The 17,954-nt window shown below is 39.5% G+C and overlaps 1 protein-coding gene across 1 annotated transcript; it reads right to left on the bottom strand.

Moving 5' to 3' along the window:
- Positions 1 to 1,333: 1,333 nt before the first annotated feature.
- PSMC2 (proteasome 26S subunit, ATPase 2) lies at positions 1,334 to 8,801 on the bottom strand. The gene is made up of 12 exons (XM_063448141.1): positions 8,602 to 8,801; positions 7,523 to 7,560; positions 7,038 to 7,119; positions 6,585 to 6,684; positions 6,104 to 6,235; positions 5,814 to 5,886; positions 5,417 to 5,512; positions 4,733 to 4,897; positions 3,650 to 3,737; positions 2,300 to 2,502; positions 2,082 to 2,178; positions 1,334 to 1,604 (listed from the first exon to the last, which is right to left on the bottom strand). The coding sequence occupies exons 1-12, from the start codon at positions 8,684 to 8,686 to the stop codon at positions 1,447 to 1,449; spliced, it is 1,317 nt and encodes a 438-aa protein (XP_063304211.1). The 5' UTR covers positions 8,687 to 8,801; the 3' UTR covers positions 1,334 to 1,446.
- Positions 8,802 to 17,954: the final 9,153 nt, after the last annotated feature.

Genomic DNA, 17,954 nt, shown 5'->3' on the forward strand with positions numbered 1-17,954 from the left:
AGTGTAAAAAGGAATAAATCAAACTTACAATTACATGTTGATTTGGAATCACCATTGATACAACTTACAGCAGACAGCACCTACATACCTCAAAATTCAATGCACTGTAGTAGAGTTTGTTTTTTCCTTTACTTCTGCAATTTAAACTGACCTATTTTGCACTCAAGATGGATAAAAACAAACAGGATTTGGTCTTCGTACATTGTGGCTTGATTTACATCACTCCACATGGAGCACAGATGTGTTTAATGTTTTATGTGGAAATACATTATTGAGCCAGACACTCAAGACTCCCAAATTCTAGTTACAATAATGATGAGAAAATGTAAAAGCTACAAAGTAATGTTAACATGTACCATCCACATGTAGTCCTGAAATGAGAGTGGGTTTATTTATCTGGACCAAATCTAGTGCAGAGTTCTAAAAATTAAAGCAGCAAACAAATATCATCAGAAACATGGTGCTTATATGATCTCTGCTCCACTTTTAAAGCTTTGGTCTAGAATTATTCATTCATACATGAAAGTGGTCTATTTGTTTTTTCTTTTTTTAGATTTGTTTGGCCATTTTAAAAAGGCCAGCCAAGGTTTCTGAAAGCCGTGGTCCACAACTAGCTGGAAAACAGCCTACATACTGATTGCACAGCGCTTCTTAGCTTAGGCTTATTGATAACATTTACCTAGACTAGAGGAAGTTATGAAGTAAAACATAGAAAAAAAAAAGTCAATTGTAAAAGTGGGGCAATCAATAGAAACCTACTGAATATTTTCTGCTGCGTACTCCAATTTTAGGAGTTCAAACAACAGCCCTTTATATATAACCCAAAATGTGCATTTGGGGATTGAAGCTCAAAAACCCAGCTCTACACACAACCTACATACCGGATTGCTTTGTTGTTGTAACATACACATAACAGTAGAAGACACACATTTACATCTCAGATTAACTGGGGTTTATGTATGAAGAACAATCTGGGGGCATTTCTTACCATAGTGATTGATTGTAGGAACTTTGCCTCAGACCTGCTCTTTATATATAAAATGTCATGGTGGGAAAAAAAGTGCTAAACTTGACAATTGTTTACTAAAATATTGGTTGGAAATGTTTGTGTACTTTATTTGCCAATAGTATATTTTTCTAGATATATATTTTATGCTAAAAGAAATTGCCTTCATAGGGAAAATGTTTGTTCTGATAAGCATAGTTCTGTTTTTCTCAGATCATAATAAAATATTATTTCTGAAATGTCTTGGCTTCTGTATTATGGCGATGCACTGAAAATACATTGACAATACTGAAAAAAATAAAACCTCAAATGTTTATCATAATTTTTATTCAAATCTACATTTACATACTTCGTTATTTTCTTAAACAACATGACCGACAGTAGCATGGTCCTTTAGGAGAAAAACCCAATGCAGATTATTTTGTTTTGCTAGTAGACTTTTAATTGTAGGTCATATATCTTGGAGTAGCACTGAATTTTGCATATGACTTGATGACCTTATTAACCGCTTCTAAGAAATCTTTCTCTGTTGCAACTTTGCGACGGGCTCGGATAGCAAACATCCCTGCCTCTGTGCACACACTGCGAATTTCAGCACCTACACAGGAAGAGAGCAATAGAGATAAAGTTAGTTTGACACAATAAAACAATTGATATGGAGAATAACAGAATGCTACATTGGCTGAGAAGAGCCCTGAAATAGTTGAGCTTTATTCTACAGAGATTATTTTGCTCCTGCAGAAGAAGGTTTGTGACATGGGCACCCAGGTGACCCAGATAAATTTCCAAACTGTACTAAAACATTATGACTTACTGTAGTGCAGCTCTACACCATGCTGGCACCATAACCACTACAATGGGCTAAAGCAGTTATGGTGCTTGGAGTGTTCAATTCTGATATCCAAAAGCACTGAACACTCAATAAGTAATTCATAAAAATAAACGTGAATGACATTCTTCTTTCAAATAAAGTACCTTAAATATATATATATATATATATATATATGCTTCTTATTCATGAACATTAAATCAGTTAGCAAAACACTGTTTTATAAAACAAATATGAATACAATACCTGTGCTATTTGGACACAGTCGGGCCAGCAGTTCAAATCTTATATCTCTTTCAACGCTCATAGAACGAGCATGAATTTTGAATATATGAGTACGTCCCTGCAAAACAAAAACAGTATGAAGCAATACCATTTCATTAATAATAATCAGAACATCTTGTGACACCCAAAAATAGGTTTTACAGAGAGAGCTACATTGTGACATTTAAAAGTAATTTTACCTCAAGATCGGGTAAACTAAACTCAATTTTTCTGTCCAGTCTCCCAGGCCTCATCAGTGCAGGATCTAAAGTGTCTGGTCTGTTGGTAGCCATTAGTACTTTGATATTTCCTCTGGGATCAAATCCATCCAACTGATTGATCAATTCCAGCATTGTGCGCTGGACTTCATTATCACCGCCAGCTCCATCATCAAAACGAGCTCCTATTAAGAGAGTTGAGATGATTATTTTTCTACTTAAGCTAAGCAAAGAAAAAAAACACACACAACACAAAACTATAGTTGTTTGCATAAAAAAAAAAAAAAAAAGACAAACTAAAATAATGTATTTTTTTCTTTAGTTCTAGTTCTATATGAATACCAACAGGCCATGTTTCCAGGAGCACAAATATAAACTTGAGAAATATATTCTATCAAACTCTCAACAGATTTTACAATAAATTAAATGGATAATTTGTGTTTTTTTCCCCTTCACTTAAATAAAGAGCATTACTTGCATATGGGGCAAACAGACCGTACCAATACAAAAAAAAAAAGAAAAAAGATTTACATTAAAGCGGCTCTGTAACCCCTTCATCCCAACAAATGAGTATTTCCGAAAGATAAGATCTTTATGAAATACCCACATTGACTGTGTTGGAATGTCACTGAAATTCCAGTTCAGTCAAAATACTTTCATTTTTTCATAAATTTTCCCCCAGAACATGACAAAACTTTAGAAAAGGCAGAGCTATCCCTTTTAAGTTTTGTCATATCCCCCTGCCATCACTAGTATCAGCTGGAAAAAAAGGCATGGTCTGTGGCGACTCTCGTGATCTTGTGGCATTCTCCTTAAACAGTGTGGTACTCTTGCAAGTGCTTGAGAGTACAGCACTCACATGGGCTCATGCCAGATCAAAGTACCAGAACAGGATCCAGCAAATGGTTTTGGCGGTAGCCACAAAAACAACTTCCCTTGCACCCGGGGACGCAATATCCCAGAAGTTTACAATAACCCTTTATAAACCAGTCTAGAAAACAGCCAGAAGACTTCCTGTTTAAACCTATTGGTGGCAGAACCCACTTTATCATCTGACCCTGGTAAACCCACAAGAGAGAAGTAGCATGCAAGTGTGAGATGCCTACACATGTAATGACGTAAGGTTTCCCTAGACAGGAAACAATCAAGATACTTATTTTTATGATGTTCAAAAGGTATACAAGGAAATTCCAGATCAAAGCAGGCTTAGGTATAAATCTATGTGTGTGCAAAAATTGGGGAGAGGGATTCAGAACATTTCTATTTTACATACACTAAAGTTGTAAATAAATAAAAAATTAAAAAAGGGATAATCAACTAGATATCACATACCTCCAATTGCATCAATTTCATCAAAGAAAATAAGACATGCTTTCTTTGTCCTAGCCATCTCAAACAGCTCACGCACCATGCGTGCTCCCTGAAAGGATAACCACACTGTGTTAGATACCAGCAGACAGAAAGTGATTTACACTTTTGTGTAGTATTCAGGTTAACACTGGAATGACTTAAAAGAATGGTAAAGCACGCGATTATACCATTGACATGAACTAGTTTTAATATTCCTCCTTGACTGCTACTGGGAAAACAAATTATAATACATATATTCTAGCACAAGTATAAAGAATATGCTCCATAGTGTGCTGGGCTTCGTGTAAATAAAGATCCTAATGAAGTTTGCAGTTCTACAAAGGACATGCATGAGGTTTAATACTGCTTCCGGGAAAAATGCAAAATGGAAACATAATCTAGCACAGATATAAAGACTAGAACGTGCAATTTATAAACGTTTCAAACTGAATGTTGGGCAAACACTGTAATTCTGAAACTTCCAATCAATGAAAAAAAACAACTAGATAATTCGGAACTAAAATTGAAAACAAATTTCCGATTAGTTTTAATAACAGCGTATTAGGGAGTTCTCTACTTAAATGAAAATGCAAAATTAAAAATAAAAAAAATACCCTTAATTGCTCTCCCAGTTGTTTAGTAGACATGTCCTTAATTTGATAGCCTTTAATTATGGCAATTCCATGTATGGATACCAAATTGTGGAGCCATCTACTAAAACAGCTCAAAGACAAAAAGAAAAGCCATTCTCTGAATTCTGGAAATTAGCATTTGCTTGAATCAATATTTTTAGAATGTTAGACAAACCAAAATTTGAAAATTAACAAAACAAAATTTTTACCCATGCTCTGCGTGTTATTAGAAAATGATATAACTTCCCTGCTCTCATGCTGAAGTGGGTGGATGTTTTTAATGTAACTAGAAGCAAAAAACAAAACGGTTTATAATCTCATAAGCATTACTCTTACTAGTTCTTAATAAAAAATAAGTTGCTCCTGGCTATATCCACTGAACAGGGAAGTGTTTTTTTATTGTGTGATGACAATATAAATAAAATGTTCTTACCTCTCCAACATATTTCTGGACCAGTTCTGACCCAATGACTCTGATGAAGCAGGCATCAGTCCTGTTAGCTACTGCACGTGCACACAGAGTTTTGCCTGTTCCTGGGGGACCAAATAACAAAACTCCTTTTGGAGGCTCAATACCAAGATTGACAAATCGCTCTGGCTACAAATGAAAATAAGGCCACATGGTTACAAAACAAAACAGGAAATCCATTCATACATGGCACGTGTCCAATAGACATTTTAGGATTAATCTTTATCAAATAACACGTTTGTCTATACACTACAGGAAGCAAAAACAGATGTGTAATGTGTATGCAATGGTACTTGTTTCTTTTGCAATGTCCAGAATTCAATAAAAATAACAGAGTGTGTTATCAATGATGGTTTTCTTAGGAAATACATTAGTTAGTAATCTACCTCTGCTGTTTCTTTCCCAAGCCAAGTTAGGAATTGTTTTAGATCTGATCTTAGTTCACAGGTTGCTACATTTATGACAGTGAACAGATGATACACAGTTCTATAAAGTTGCATCTTTAAAGAATTGAAACATCTATATGATAGAACACTCTGCCTTATAAATTCTGTGGTGACTACTTAGTAATAGAAGAGTTCAAAATAGCACTCTACTTGTTCACATCTCAGACAAAATCAAGTGCAGCATAAACATGCATTTACTTACATGAAGAAGGGGTGTTTCAACCACTTCCCTTAGCTTTTCAATTTGCTCCTTACAACCTCCGACATCACTGTAAGTCACATCAGGTTTCTCTTCTACCTGTACACGAATGCAGACACTTTATTAGAATGTAAGGTCTATCCATCTCTCGTACAGAAATATACCCTTTTTATTAAGGCTGTAAAATGTCTCAACCCTCACTCCCACCATAAATTAAAACATCAAGTCATTGCAACACAGTACAAATGGGTTAAAATCACCACCCAATCTTATGGAACCAAATGCTATTGCCCCAAGGTGAATACAAAACTGAAAAAAAATAAGACTTGTTTTGGACCAAGGGAAAAATACTATACACGTAATTTCCATAAACAAACAATAACGTTAAGATTTCAGTTACCTGCATCATAGTTACAGTTGGATCAATTTTGGGAGGCAAAGGTATATGGATCTGGTACTTGTTTCTGTCCACACTGCAGGAAAAAGGAATATATATATATTTATCAGTGTTCAGAGACAGATTGTTTACCCTTTAATTGATAAAGAACAGCTCAATAATTTTCAATCCTGTATCGTTTAAACAAGTAATATTTAATGTCACATCCTAATTGGGCAAGTGAAATTTCTGTAAACAGACTGACACATAAGTAAAGAGGCTGGTTTAACATAAAAATGTGATGTAATAATTACCCAACTCTCATGCCTTCTTCTATGTCAGTAGGAGCAACTTGATCACTGAGGTCAACCACAAATTTGGCAAACTGTTTGACATTGATAATGTATTTTGGATCCTCTGAGTCAGCATTGATTATTTTTGTACATCTAAACAAAACAAATAAATAATAAACATACACATAATAAAAGGCTAACACAATCTACTCAAAAAAAAGATTTAAATTGCTTGTTATCTCCTGTGCAATAATAGTGCTTTTAAAAAAAAAACAAAAAACTTTTTTTTTATTAATAACATGTTTATCTATTGTCATACATTGAAAGGCCACCTAACCTAACAAACGTCTAAGCAAACTTCTGCAAACTATGCAAAGCATTCAGATCTGAAGATATTAACTGCAGACTGCTTTATAATTCCACATCATAAAAATGTGCAAGACACTGGAGCTGATTATTATGCAAGAATTCTCCAAAACACCCATTTTATGAAAGATTTTACCTTGCCACTTGAAGTGGTTGTTCACTCTGGAGAGTCTGTTTGTCAGCAGCCAAATCCCACAGGGCTGGAGGAGCAAGCCCTGTATCAGATTCCTTAATCCCTGAAAATGAGAATTGTACATATATATGTGTAAATAGTACACTACTCCAACAGGCTTCTTGGTTGGTTCAGTATATACTATGTAAAAGAAACAGCTTTTTAAGACACATTGCTCATATTTTTGATGGCATGAAAGCAGCCTCTCCCACATTAAAATAACCTTTTTTTGTTAAACAAACTGGTTTTGGGCTAACCAAATAAAAACAGAAACAAATCTTACGGCAATAGAAAACCAAAATATGCTGATGGGAAATAAATTATTTAAATATAATAGGACAATTTAGGTAGGGGAAACACGGAATAGACACTTCTTAGAATCAAAGTTTTAAACTAAATAAAACAAAGAATACATACCTGTAAGCTCATTGATTTTTTTAAGAAGCTGCTGGATATCATCTTCTACCTGCTTAATCTGACGAGAATATGTACTTTGTCCCTGTAAAAGGCAACAAGCAATTGTTTTATCGAATTCTAAATGCAAATTGTTTTCTTTATCTGCAAAGTGGAACAATTATAAAACTTTTGAACAAATGCACTATATATATGATAAAGAAGAAACAGAACTCAAACCATGAAACCAATTATGTGATAGGGGATATTAGCTTGGGATTCGGACAAATCTCTGAAGAGTAAGAATTATTCAATGATATGGTAAAATGGAAAATAGATCAGTCAGTGTACTTTGCTAGCCACTATAATAAATGGGGAAAGAAACATAAATAGAATACACTATTTATACACAATCAGTAAAGGCCAATATGGCTTAAGAATACCGCTATCTACTCAAATTGAATAAATATGAAATCAATTATTTTACAGGATAAAACATTTTGACTTACATAGGTTTTTAACAATGCTATGTCTCCTTCATCAAGTGCTGTAAAAAAAAGAAGAAGAAAAAAATTTAACAAAATGTCACGAACACAGGTTTGGGGGCAATTGTTATGGTGTTTAGTGTACTTTTTTTTTTTTTACATGCCACCTGAGCATTTCAAAAAGAACATTTGGCTTTGCAGATACATGGCGGTTTATGCAAATAGATTATTTTATTTTCCATTTTAACACCAGGAAGGAAATTTGGCCCATTGCGTGGCAACATTCTAAAATTATTTAAATTGGGGTTTTCAGATTCTTTCGGAACAGCAGCAAGAAGTGGGTCGATTTGAGTCTCTTTTATGTCTACATATAGACCAAAACGTAAAAAGGGTAGGTGGTGAAATAAACTAGTGCAGGCAAGCCACTGTCATGAGGTCACTCCAAAACCTCCATACAAAAAAAGCCACAAAATCCTGAACACGAATCAGAAAAACAAGGCGCCACAATCCAGACAAAGTTTTACTTTGTGATTGTGGCGCCCTGTTTTTCTGATTCGTGTTCAGGACTTTATGTCTACATATACTATGTAACCTGACAGCTGATGTTGAAGGTGTACATTACCCACATTAGTGCTAACAACAGCGCATAAACAGCCTTAGCAGTTGACAAGGCAACTACTGAGCATCCTTCCCTGCTCTTATTGTTTACATCAAAGCTGCTGGGAGGGGGGGGCCTTCATCAGGGTACCCTGCTTACTTCAGCATTAGGCTCTTTGTGCATATGATAACATGTATGCATCTGCATTATTTATCAGGCTTCTAAATAAAAAGCAAAAAATAGATTTATTTAAAAAAAAAAACAAAAAAAAAAACAAGACAATACTACAAAAAAAAAAGCAAAATACTTATTAGTCTCTATAAACAGCCACCTCCACACCAATAGAAGATATATTGTTTAATGACTAATTGTGCATGTCTCCCCCATGGCCCCCCCTGTCTCTGCTCACTGGGGGGCCAGGCTGGACATTATGGGCCGAGTTCTAAACCCGTCCATTAGAGACAGCTGTAGGCCCCAATGGAAAACACTTTTCGGTCCCACTTACACCGGATGGGCTTGTCTTCCTTCTCCTCCTCCTCCTCCTTCTTCTTCTTGGTCTTGCGCTGGTCAGCTCCCAGATAGTCCGGCATGGTAACACGGTCTCTCACACTCACACGGACAGAATATACCGGAGCCCTGTCTGCAATTACACAGCAAACTGAGCACCACTTCCGGAAACCGCCGGAAACACGTCACCCAGGCAAGCGAACCAGGAAGTCGTGCAGCATTTCCGCCCAGCGGTTGCGATAAACACTAGAGCAACGAGAGAGCTCCAGAGAAATGTCGCCCAATGTAGTGTTTAGCTCCAGTGTTTGAGTTGTGAAATCTGCATTGTCAAACAGTTTTCATCCCTAGCCTTCTCAGTGATCTTGCTATATATCAGGTTTGATGAATAACACCTACAGAGTTATTTACTAAAGTGGGAATTCAAGCAGGTTTATTCTCTAAACATGTTTTCGTTGTCTTCAATATAGTTTACACATGAATAGTAAATGCACACAATGTACAGCGATTTGTGAATAGATACAATAAATACGATGCTGACGTTAGGGTCTAATTTAGCCTGCTTGATGACTGAGCAATCTAATTTGGCTCTTTGCTAATTCAACTTCGTATTCGTGGACATCTGTACATTATGTAATGAATTGATCATGAAAAATGGCAGAAAACCTGGCACCCTGATAACCGCGAAAGCTTGTCATTAAAAAATTCTGTTAGTCCAATAAAAAAGGTATTCCAAGATACGAATTTTATCTGTTTTTTACATATACATCACTGGACTAATACGGCTACAATCTCTACTTGAACACATTTTAATGGGAATAGATCAAAAAAAAAAAAAATCCCACTATGAAAACCATCTTGGCTCACCCAAATATAGATTGTTTCCTAAAAAAAATTATTTTAGCCTAAACTAAACAAAATCACTCAGAAGGAGGCCTAACGGTAGGGTCACCAGTCCCTGTTCAGAAGCTCTGTTCCGGCATCCTGCCCAGTTGGTAATTCTGTCCTGGCATCACTGACGCCCTGCCAGCTTTGTCCTCCCAGCACTCATATAATATTTAGTTCTTCCTCCCTCCGTGGCAGCGTTGTGTGGAACTAACCTTGAGAAACGTCTTCTTCTCCCAGACGCACAGGAGGGAAGAATAAATGTGTCTGCAAAATGTGTCGCAACTGTCAGGACTACTTGTAGGGGGGATAGGGCCATGATTCCCTCTAATCCTAGTATATGCTGGGTACACTGCTGTATCCTTTGTCATTATACTACAGTAATGTTATCTGCACTCTAATGGCTCCTCATTAGAAACAACGCTATAGAAGTTCTATTTTCAGTGCAGCAACAATATAGAGCACTTGAATTTATGACTCACCTTTTTAAAATCAAGATTTTCATAAGTGAATCTCAACCAGCCATAGCTGTACCAACAGATAAGATTGATGCAAAGATATCCAGTTGTTCGGATTGTAGTTTAGTAAAAGACTATAATGGCATGTGGATATGATAAGTGCTTCTGGTTGCTCTACTCCCCTGTTCCCTTTCGCTCAGCCAGAAAGTAATGGAGGAACTCAAAGTTGAAGATAAATCCAAAAACAAATTTAGTGGATAGAAACAACCAAATAAAAAACATAAAAGTATAAAATAAAAGGCATAAAGGCCTTAGACGGAAAATCTGCAAAGCTTGTTTAAAGGGAACTATAGTCACCAGAACAACTACAGCTTATTGTATTTGTTCTGGTGAGACAGTAAACATTGTCTTTTCAGAGAAAATGCAGTGTTTACATTACAGCTTAGAATAGCTCAACTGGACACTCCTAAGATGGCTACTAAAGGCACTGACATTCAGTGCCTCCACCCTCTGCATGGAGACACTGAACTTTACTCATAGAGATGCATTGATTCAATTCATCTCTATGAGGAGATGCTGATTGGTCAGGGTTGTGTTTGGCTTGTGCTAGCTCTGCCCCTGAGCTGCCTTGACAGTCTTAGCCAATCCTATGGGAAAGCATTGTGATTGGTATTGAGCAACACTTCTGATAATTTCAGCTAAGCAGGCAGATCATGGGGCAGAGCCAGCAGCAGAAGACTGGAGTAAAGGTAAGGTTATAATATATTTAGGGGGGGAGGGGGTAGGGTGTCAAAATTGTTTTTTCAATACTATAGGGTCAGAAATACATATTTGTGTTCCTGATCATATAGTGTTCCTTTAATGATAACTCCATCACCATTTGGCCCGCTGGTAAGGGTGGGGGCATAGAGATCATGAACTGTGTTTATGGTAGACAATCTTCAGCACTCTAAATGTTGTGGACTACATCGGCCATAATGCTCTTACAACTATAATGCAGGCAAAGCATCATGGGAGATGTAGTCCACAAAATTTGTAGTGCCGAAGGTTGCCTACCTTTGGACCAGGCCCGGACTGGCCATCGGGCACACCAGGCAAATGCCCGGTGGGCCGTGATGGCCATGGGCCGAGGCCGGCAGGGGAGGTCACAGGATCTTCCCTGCTGGCCCACGCTATCCAAGCGCTGGCCCTGGTACATTCCATGACGATCCGGTGGGGAGATCAAAGATCACCCTCACCGGCCCACTTGCACAGACATGCGGCTGAGGAGGGAGATAGAGGAGAACCTGGTGGAGCTCTGTCTTGCAGCTCTGCCGAGTTTCTCTTGCGAGATCCGGAGCGTTGTCATGGCAATGCCCCCGAACTCGCGAGAGTGAACTCTAGCCCCACAGGCTAGAGTTCACTCACCACTAGCACCACCAGGGATATCAGCACGATCCCCCCTCCCAGGCTGAAGGTAAAAAGGGAGGGGAGATATAATGCCTCACACATATGACTCTCACACACAGCACCCCACACATCACCCTCACACACACACACATTACCCTCACACACATCTCCCACACACACACACACACATTACCCACACACACACAGCTCCCCCCCCCACACACACACACACTTCACCCCTCACACTAACGGCACCCTCGCACATTTCACCCCTCACACTCACAGTCTCCATCACACACACTGCACCCATCTCTCACACACACACACACTTTACCCCTCATTCACACACACACACGGCACCCCTTACACACACACACATACTGCACCGTTCACTCACACACACTGCACCCCTCACACATACACACAGAACCCCCAACACACAATACTTCGATATATATATAAATACACTACAGCAGCCCTCACACTAACACTGCACCCCTCACACACATACTGCATCCCCTATACACACATTCTATACAACCCCTAGCCACACATGCATTACATTACACCACAAACACAACACGACTAAAACCGACCTTATTACACAATAATTTTATTTTAAACACTTTATTATTATGGAGATGTTCATTTCCATGATTTATTATTATATGTCATATGGGACATTGGGGAGGGAAAGTAGGATTGCCTGTCTCTACATTATATTATATGATACCTATAAGACTCAAGCATCCCCAATAGGGGAAGATAGGGAGAAAAATAGGGACCCTTATATCACTCTCCACTTGACCAGTGACAAACCAAAAAAAAAAGAAGAGAAAAAAAACACACAAACTGTGCCCGAGAGATCCTAACAGTAAATAAAAAAGAGAATAATAAAGATGACTTGTGATTTTAGAGCTAGTAAATATTACTAATATGGTATAAAGTCTCTGCTTATTTCTTACTTTTGTTTCTCTTTTTAATCCCATTGGTCTCATCTTAAATTATGCAGATTATGCTATCCCACATTGTCGATCATTATTTTGCATTATTTTGGCTCTTGGTATTTAGCTCTTGGATATCTGGACGGTTTCTATGTCTGTTCTATGTACTTTTAATGGATATATGTCCTGAAATATTAAATACTGTCCAATGTTATTGCAAAGCCTAAATATCCTATCTCTGCCTCACTTAAGAAATATTATATTTTCATGGAAAATACAAAACCTTATTAGCAGAAGATGTCAACTATTTTGTAAAGTGTTTTATTATTATTATTATTATTATGCCATTTAGCACAACAGTTCTGTGACCTGTAGATTTCTGATGCCAGGTATGGTTAATTCAAATGCAAATAAACAAGTAGACCAATCTTTAAGAATTTCAGGTAAAAAGGCAAAATGAGAAATGCGTGAACTATTTGGAAATATATATATTTGTCAGTGTCTTACCTGACGGTGTAGCACTGATATGTTTGCTCACCCTTGCAGATAGATACAGTCCAGGTGACCATGTAAGAAGCCACCTGGACTGTGAATCTGTGCACGGTGCTGTGCAGGAAAGGTTTTTTAAAGCATTACCGACAAGGTCACAAACAGCAGGATAGTCGAGGGATAGCCGAAGTCACAGGATGCCAGAGGTCAGGATAAACTAAGTGTAGCCGAAGTCAGAAGCCGGGGTCAATATGCAATACAAGTTCAGGAGACTATAAAATAGGAACTGAACACATACACCAGGATCAAAGACTTGATAATGTTCTCAGGGAGAGGCAGTTTATATACGCAGCATATGAGTGATCAATCTCAGGTGAAGCACAGCAATAGATGAAGTCCAGCCCCCGGTGCTGCAGACAAGCCAGGATAAACAGGACTAGAACAATTCCAAGGACTAGGAACTGCTGTGGCTCAAAGGCAGATAGCAGATCCAGAACAGCAAAGTATGTTGGGCACTTATGGGGCAGCCATCCGTGGCCATCTGTATGGTACGATGAGAACTGTGACAATATTTCATTTCACATTATATTCCATTGACATTCCATTCTTTTCAAAAAAGTTTTTTTTAACAATTTTGAAAAATATATTATTTATTTATTTATAAAATATTTTACCAGGAAATATACATTGAGATTTCTCTCATATTCAAGTATGTCCTGGGTCCACAAATCATTGCATTTTTACATTAGGGTACAATAAAATACAAAAACAATATTAATACACAATAAATACAAAATTGTAAAATTGTAACATAGAACAGGTAGGAAATGTATAATCAACTATGACAGGTGCATTCTGTTTTGAGGTATGTAGAGAGGGATCTCTTAAAGGACTTTGGGCTTAGGGAAGATTTTAAATTGTGCGGGAGGTCGTTCCACAATTGTGGCGCTCTGTAGGAGAAGGAGGATCGGGTTTCTTTCTTTTTGTATTGAGGTAGACTAAGTAAAGTGTTGGTACTGAATCAGAGGTTATAGGAAGAGGGAACAGTGTCAGGATCGGGACAGGGATCCAACACGCAGAGTACAAACAGTAGCCAGATACGTATACCGGACCTTAGAATGGCCGGACTAACGTAAGTAGTACAGTATAGAATGGTCAAAGACAAGCCAGGGTCGAGGGTAACAGAAGACAGGTAAGCGAGAGACAAGCCGAATCAAGGGTAACAGAGATAAGCAGAGTAAGGTAAACAAGCCGGGTCAAAACCAAAAGGGATAATAGAATACACAAGCACTGAGTGACTAGAACAAGCTAGAACCACGACAGGGCAATGAGCTAAAGAAAGAAGCTCTGTTAAATACCCTGTTCAGAGCAGTAACCACGCCTCCAAGGCGTCCTGATTGGTCCTGCAGCCATTGACTGACAGGTTGTTCCGGGGGAGTGTCCTGATGACTACTTCCTGCCTAGATGCTGTAAAAGGCAGTCACTCCCTCGCGGCCGGCCTAGCATGACCGGATAGACCGCGGGGAAGGGAGCCATCAGACCGTCTGGATGGAGGAACAGCTAAGTCTCTACCTCTTTCAGAGGTAGAGACCACAGGTACCCTGACAGTACCCCCCCTCTCAAATACGCCCACCGGGCGGAATGAACCGGGACGAGATGGGAAGCGAGAGTGATACGCCCTGCGGAGACGGGGAGCATGAACATCCTCCTGAGGTACCCAACTCCTCTCCTCAGGACCATATCCCTTCCAATCAACCAGATATTGTACTCTCCCCCGGGAGATTCGAGAATCAATAATAGAGTTAACCTCATACTCCTCCTGACCCTCCACCTGAACGGGGCGAGGAGGGGCTATTGTGGAGGAAAATTTGTTACATATGAGTGGTTTCAGCAATGAAACGTGAAACGAGTTCGGGATGCGTAAGGTATTAGGAAGAGCTAAACGATACGCAACTGGATTGATACGGGTCAGCACCCTGTAGGGTCCAATATAACGAGGAGCGAACTTCATGGAGGGCACTTTTAAACGGATGTTCCTCGTGCTCAGCCATACCCTATCACCTGGAACAAAGACCGGAGCCGCCCTTCTACGTTTATCAGCGTGTTTCTTGACCAACATAGAGTTGTGCACAAGGATTTGTCGAGTTTGATCCCACAACTTCCTCAAATTGGCAACATGAACATCAACCGACGGCACCCCCTGGGAAGGGGAATCCGAAGGAAGAATAGACGGATGAAAACCATAATTCATGAAGAAGGGGCTTGAATGAGTAGAATCGCAAACGAGATTGTTGTGTGCAAACTCCGCCCAAGGAATCAAACTGACCCAATCATCCTGGTGTTCAGAAACAAAGCATCGTAAATATTGTTCGATTTTCTGGTTGGTACGTTCAGCAGCTCCGTTAGACTGAGGATGATAGGCAGAAGAAAAGTTTAATTTAATACCAAGTTGAGAGCAGAAGGACCTCCAAAATCGGGAAACAAATTGGGAGCCTCTGTCCGATACAATTTGAGAGGGTATCCCATGTAGGCGAAAAATCTCCTTAGCGAATATCTCTGCCAATTCGGGAGAAGACGGGAGTTTAGGCAGGGGAATGAAGTGTGCCATCTTAGTAAACCTGTCAACCACGGTGAGGATAACAGTCTGTCTTTTAGAGATAGGTAGATCGACAATAAAGTCCATGGCCAAACAGGACCATGGTTTTTCTGGAACCTCCAAGGGTGCAGGAATCCACATGGAAGCGTATGGGGTTGTTTGGTTTTAGTACAAACTTCACATGCAGCGATGAACTCCTCAATATCCCTCCGTAAAGCAGGCCACCAGAAGTCCTTAGAGATCAACGCGTAAGTTTTGCGAATACCAGGATGTCCCGCCATCTTGCTATTATGTAAACACTGTAAAAGTTCCAGTTGAAGAGCAGGAGGAACGAAATGACGGCCCGCAGGAGTCTGTTTAGGTGCTAGATGTTGCAACTTAATGATCTCGGCCAGTAATGGAGAATGAATCCTGAGATTCGTATTAGCAATGATATTGCATTTCGGAACTATAGAAGAAAGAACTGGTTCAGGTACAGTAGAAGGTTCATATTGGCGAGATAATGCATCGGCTTTAGAGTTTTTAGAACCAGGTCTGTAAGTCAGTACATAATTGAAGTGAGTCAGGAATAAGGACCAACGAGCTTGTCTAGAGGTTAAGCGCTTAGCCTCCCCAATATAGGACAAGTTTTTGTGGTCCGTCAAAATCGTAATAGGGTGTAGGGTCCCCTCCAACTAATGTCTCCACTCCTTTAAGGCTTTAATGACTGCTAACAGTTCCCTTTCCCCGATGTCATATCTGCTCTCAGGCCCAGAAAATTTCTTAGAGAAAAAACCACAAGGGTGTAACGGTTTATCCACCCCTAACCTTTGAGACAGAACAGCCCCAACTGCTGTCTCAGAGGCATCGACCTCGAGCAAGAAAGGCAGAGTCGTATCAGGATGGACTAGAATGGGAGCCGAGGCAAAAAGTTCCTTGAGAGTCTTGAAAGCACCAAGAGCTTCCTTAGACCAGAACTTAGTATCAGCCCCTTGTTTGGTCATATTGGTAATAGGCGCAATGATAGAGGAGTATCCGTTAATGAAGCGCCTATAGTAGTTGGAAAAACCAATAAACCTTTGGATAGCCTTGAGTCCTTTGGGCAAGGGCCAGTCTAAAATAGATTGGAGTTTTACAGGATCCATTTTAAAACCCTCCCCAGAAATCACGTATCCAAGAAAGTCTACCTGAGACTGATCAAAACTGCACTTTTCCAATTTGCAATATAGACCATGTTGCAGCAGCTTGTGTAATACCTTTCTGACCTGTCTATGGTGAGTCTCAATCTCCTTAGAGTGTATTAGTATGTCGTCCAGGTAAACAATAACACAATCATGCTGAAACTCCCTAAGTACCTCATTAATCAAATCTTGAAATACTGCAGGAGCATTGCATAGTCCAAATGGCATAACAGTGTATTCGTAATGGCCATACCGGGTATTGAATGCCGTCATCCACTCGTGACCTTGCTGGATTCTCACCAAATTGTAAGCCCCTCTGAGATCTAACTTGGTGAAGATTTTGGAGCCCTTAAGACGATCAAATAACTCGGTAATCAGTGGGATAGGATAGGCATTTCTGACAGTTATTTTATTCAAGCCTCGGTAATCGATACAAGGTCTCAGCGTGCCATCCTTCTTCTTAATGAAAAAGAACCCAGCCCCGGCCGGAGAAGAAGACCTCCTGATGAATCCCTTTTCTAAATTCTCCCGAATATACTCCTCTAGAACCGAGTTTTCCTGAACAGACAAAGGATATACATGGCCCCTCGGAGGCATAGTGCCGGGTAGCAGCTTAATCTTACAGTCAAATGACCTGTGTGGAGGCAAAGAATCGGCATTCTTCTTGTCAAATACTGCCCTTAAGTCTAGGTAAAGGTCTGGTATTTGTCTTTCTGTGGACTGAGTAGGATTCTCCGGTATGTTAATATTAGCTAATGGAGAAACCTTGCACAAACACCGATCCTGGCAGCCCTGGCCCCACGAGAGTATCTCTCCTAACTCCCAATCGATAATAGGGTTATGTTTTTTCAACCATGGGTACCCCAGAACTATGGGAACGGAAGGAGACGAAATGAGCAGAAGAGATAAATTCTCCATGTGTAGGATACCAACATTTAAATCAATGGGTACGGTCTCACGAAAGATAACAGGGTCTAGTAGTGGTCTACCATCTATGGCCTCAACGGCCAAAGGTGTCTCCCTTAGCTGGGATGGAAAATTGTTCTTACTAGCAAAGGCTTGGTCGATAAAATTCTCAGCAGCACCGGAATCTATCAATGCCATAGCCCTTACTACTTCCTTCCCCCAAGTTAAGGAAACTGGTAGCAGAAGCCTGTGATCCTTATAATTAGGAGTAGAGGACAAAATAGAAACACCCAAGGCCTGTCCTCTAGAGGGACTTAGGTGCGAGCGTTTCCCGGGCGGTTAGAACAGTTCGAGAGTAAATGACCCTTGGCTCCACAATACATACACAAACCCTCTCTTCTCCTGTGCTGTCTTTCCTCCTCAGAGAGGCGGGTATACCCTATCTGCATAGGTTCAGTAAGCAAAGATATCGTGGAGTCAGGACTTGGAAAAGCAGGAACTAACCTAAAAGAAGGTCTCTGGTTCCT

This window comes from Pelobates fuscus, chromosome 3, assembly GCF_036172605.1.
Source record: "Pelobates fuscus isolate aPelFus1 chromosome 3, aPelFus1.pri, whole genome shotgun sequence".
Taxonomy (NCBI): Eukaryota; Metazoa; Chordata; class Amphibia; order Anura; family Pelobatidae; genus Pelobates; species Pelobates fuscus.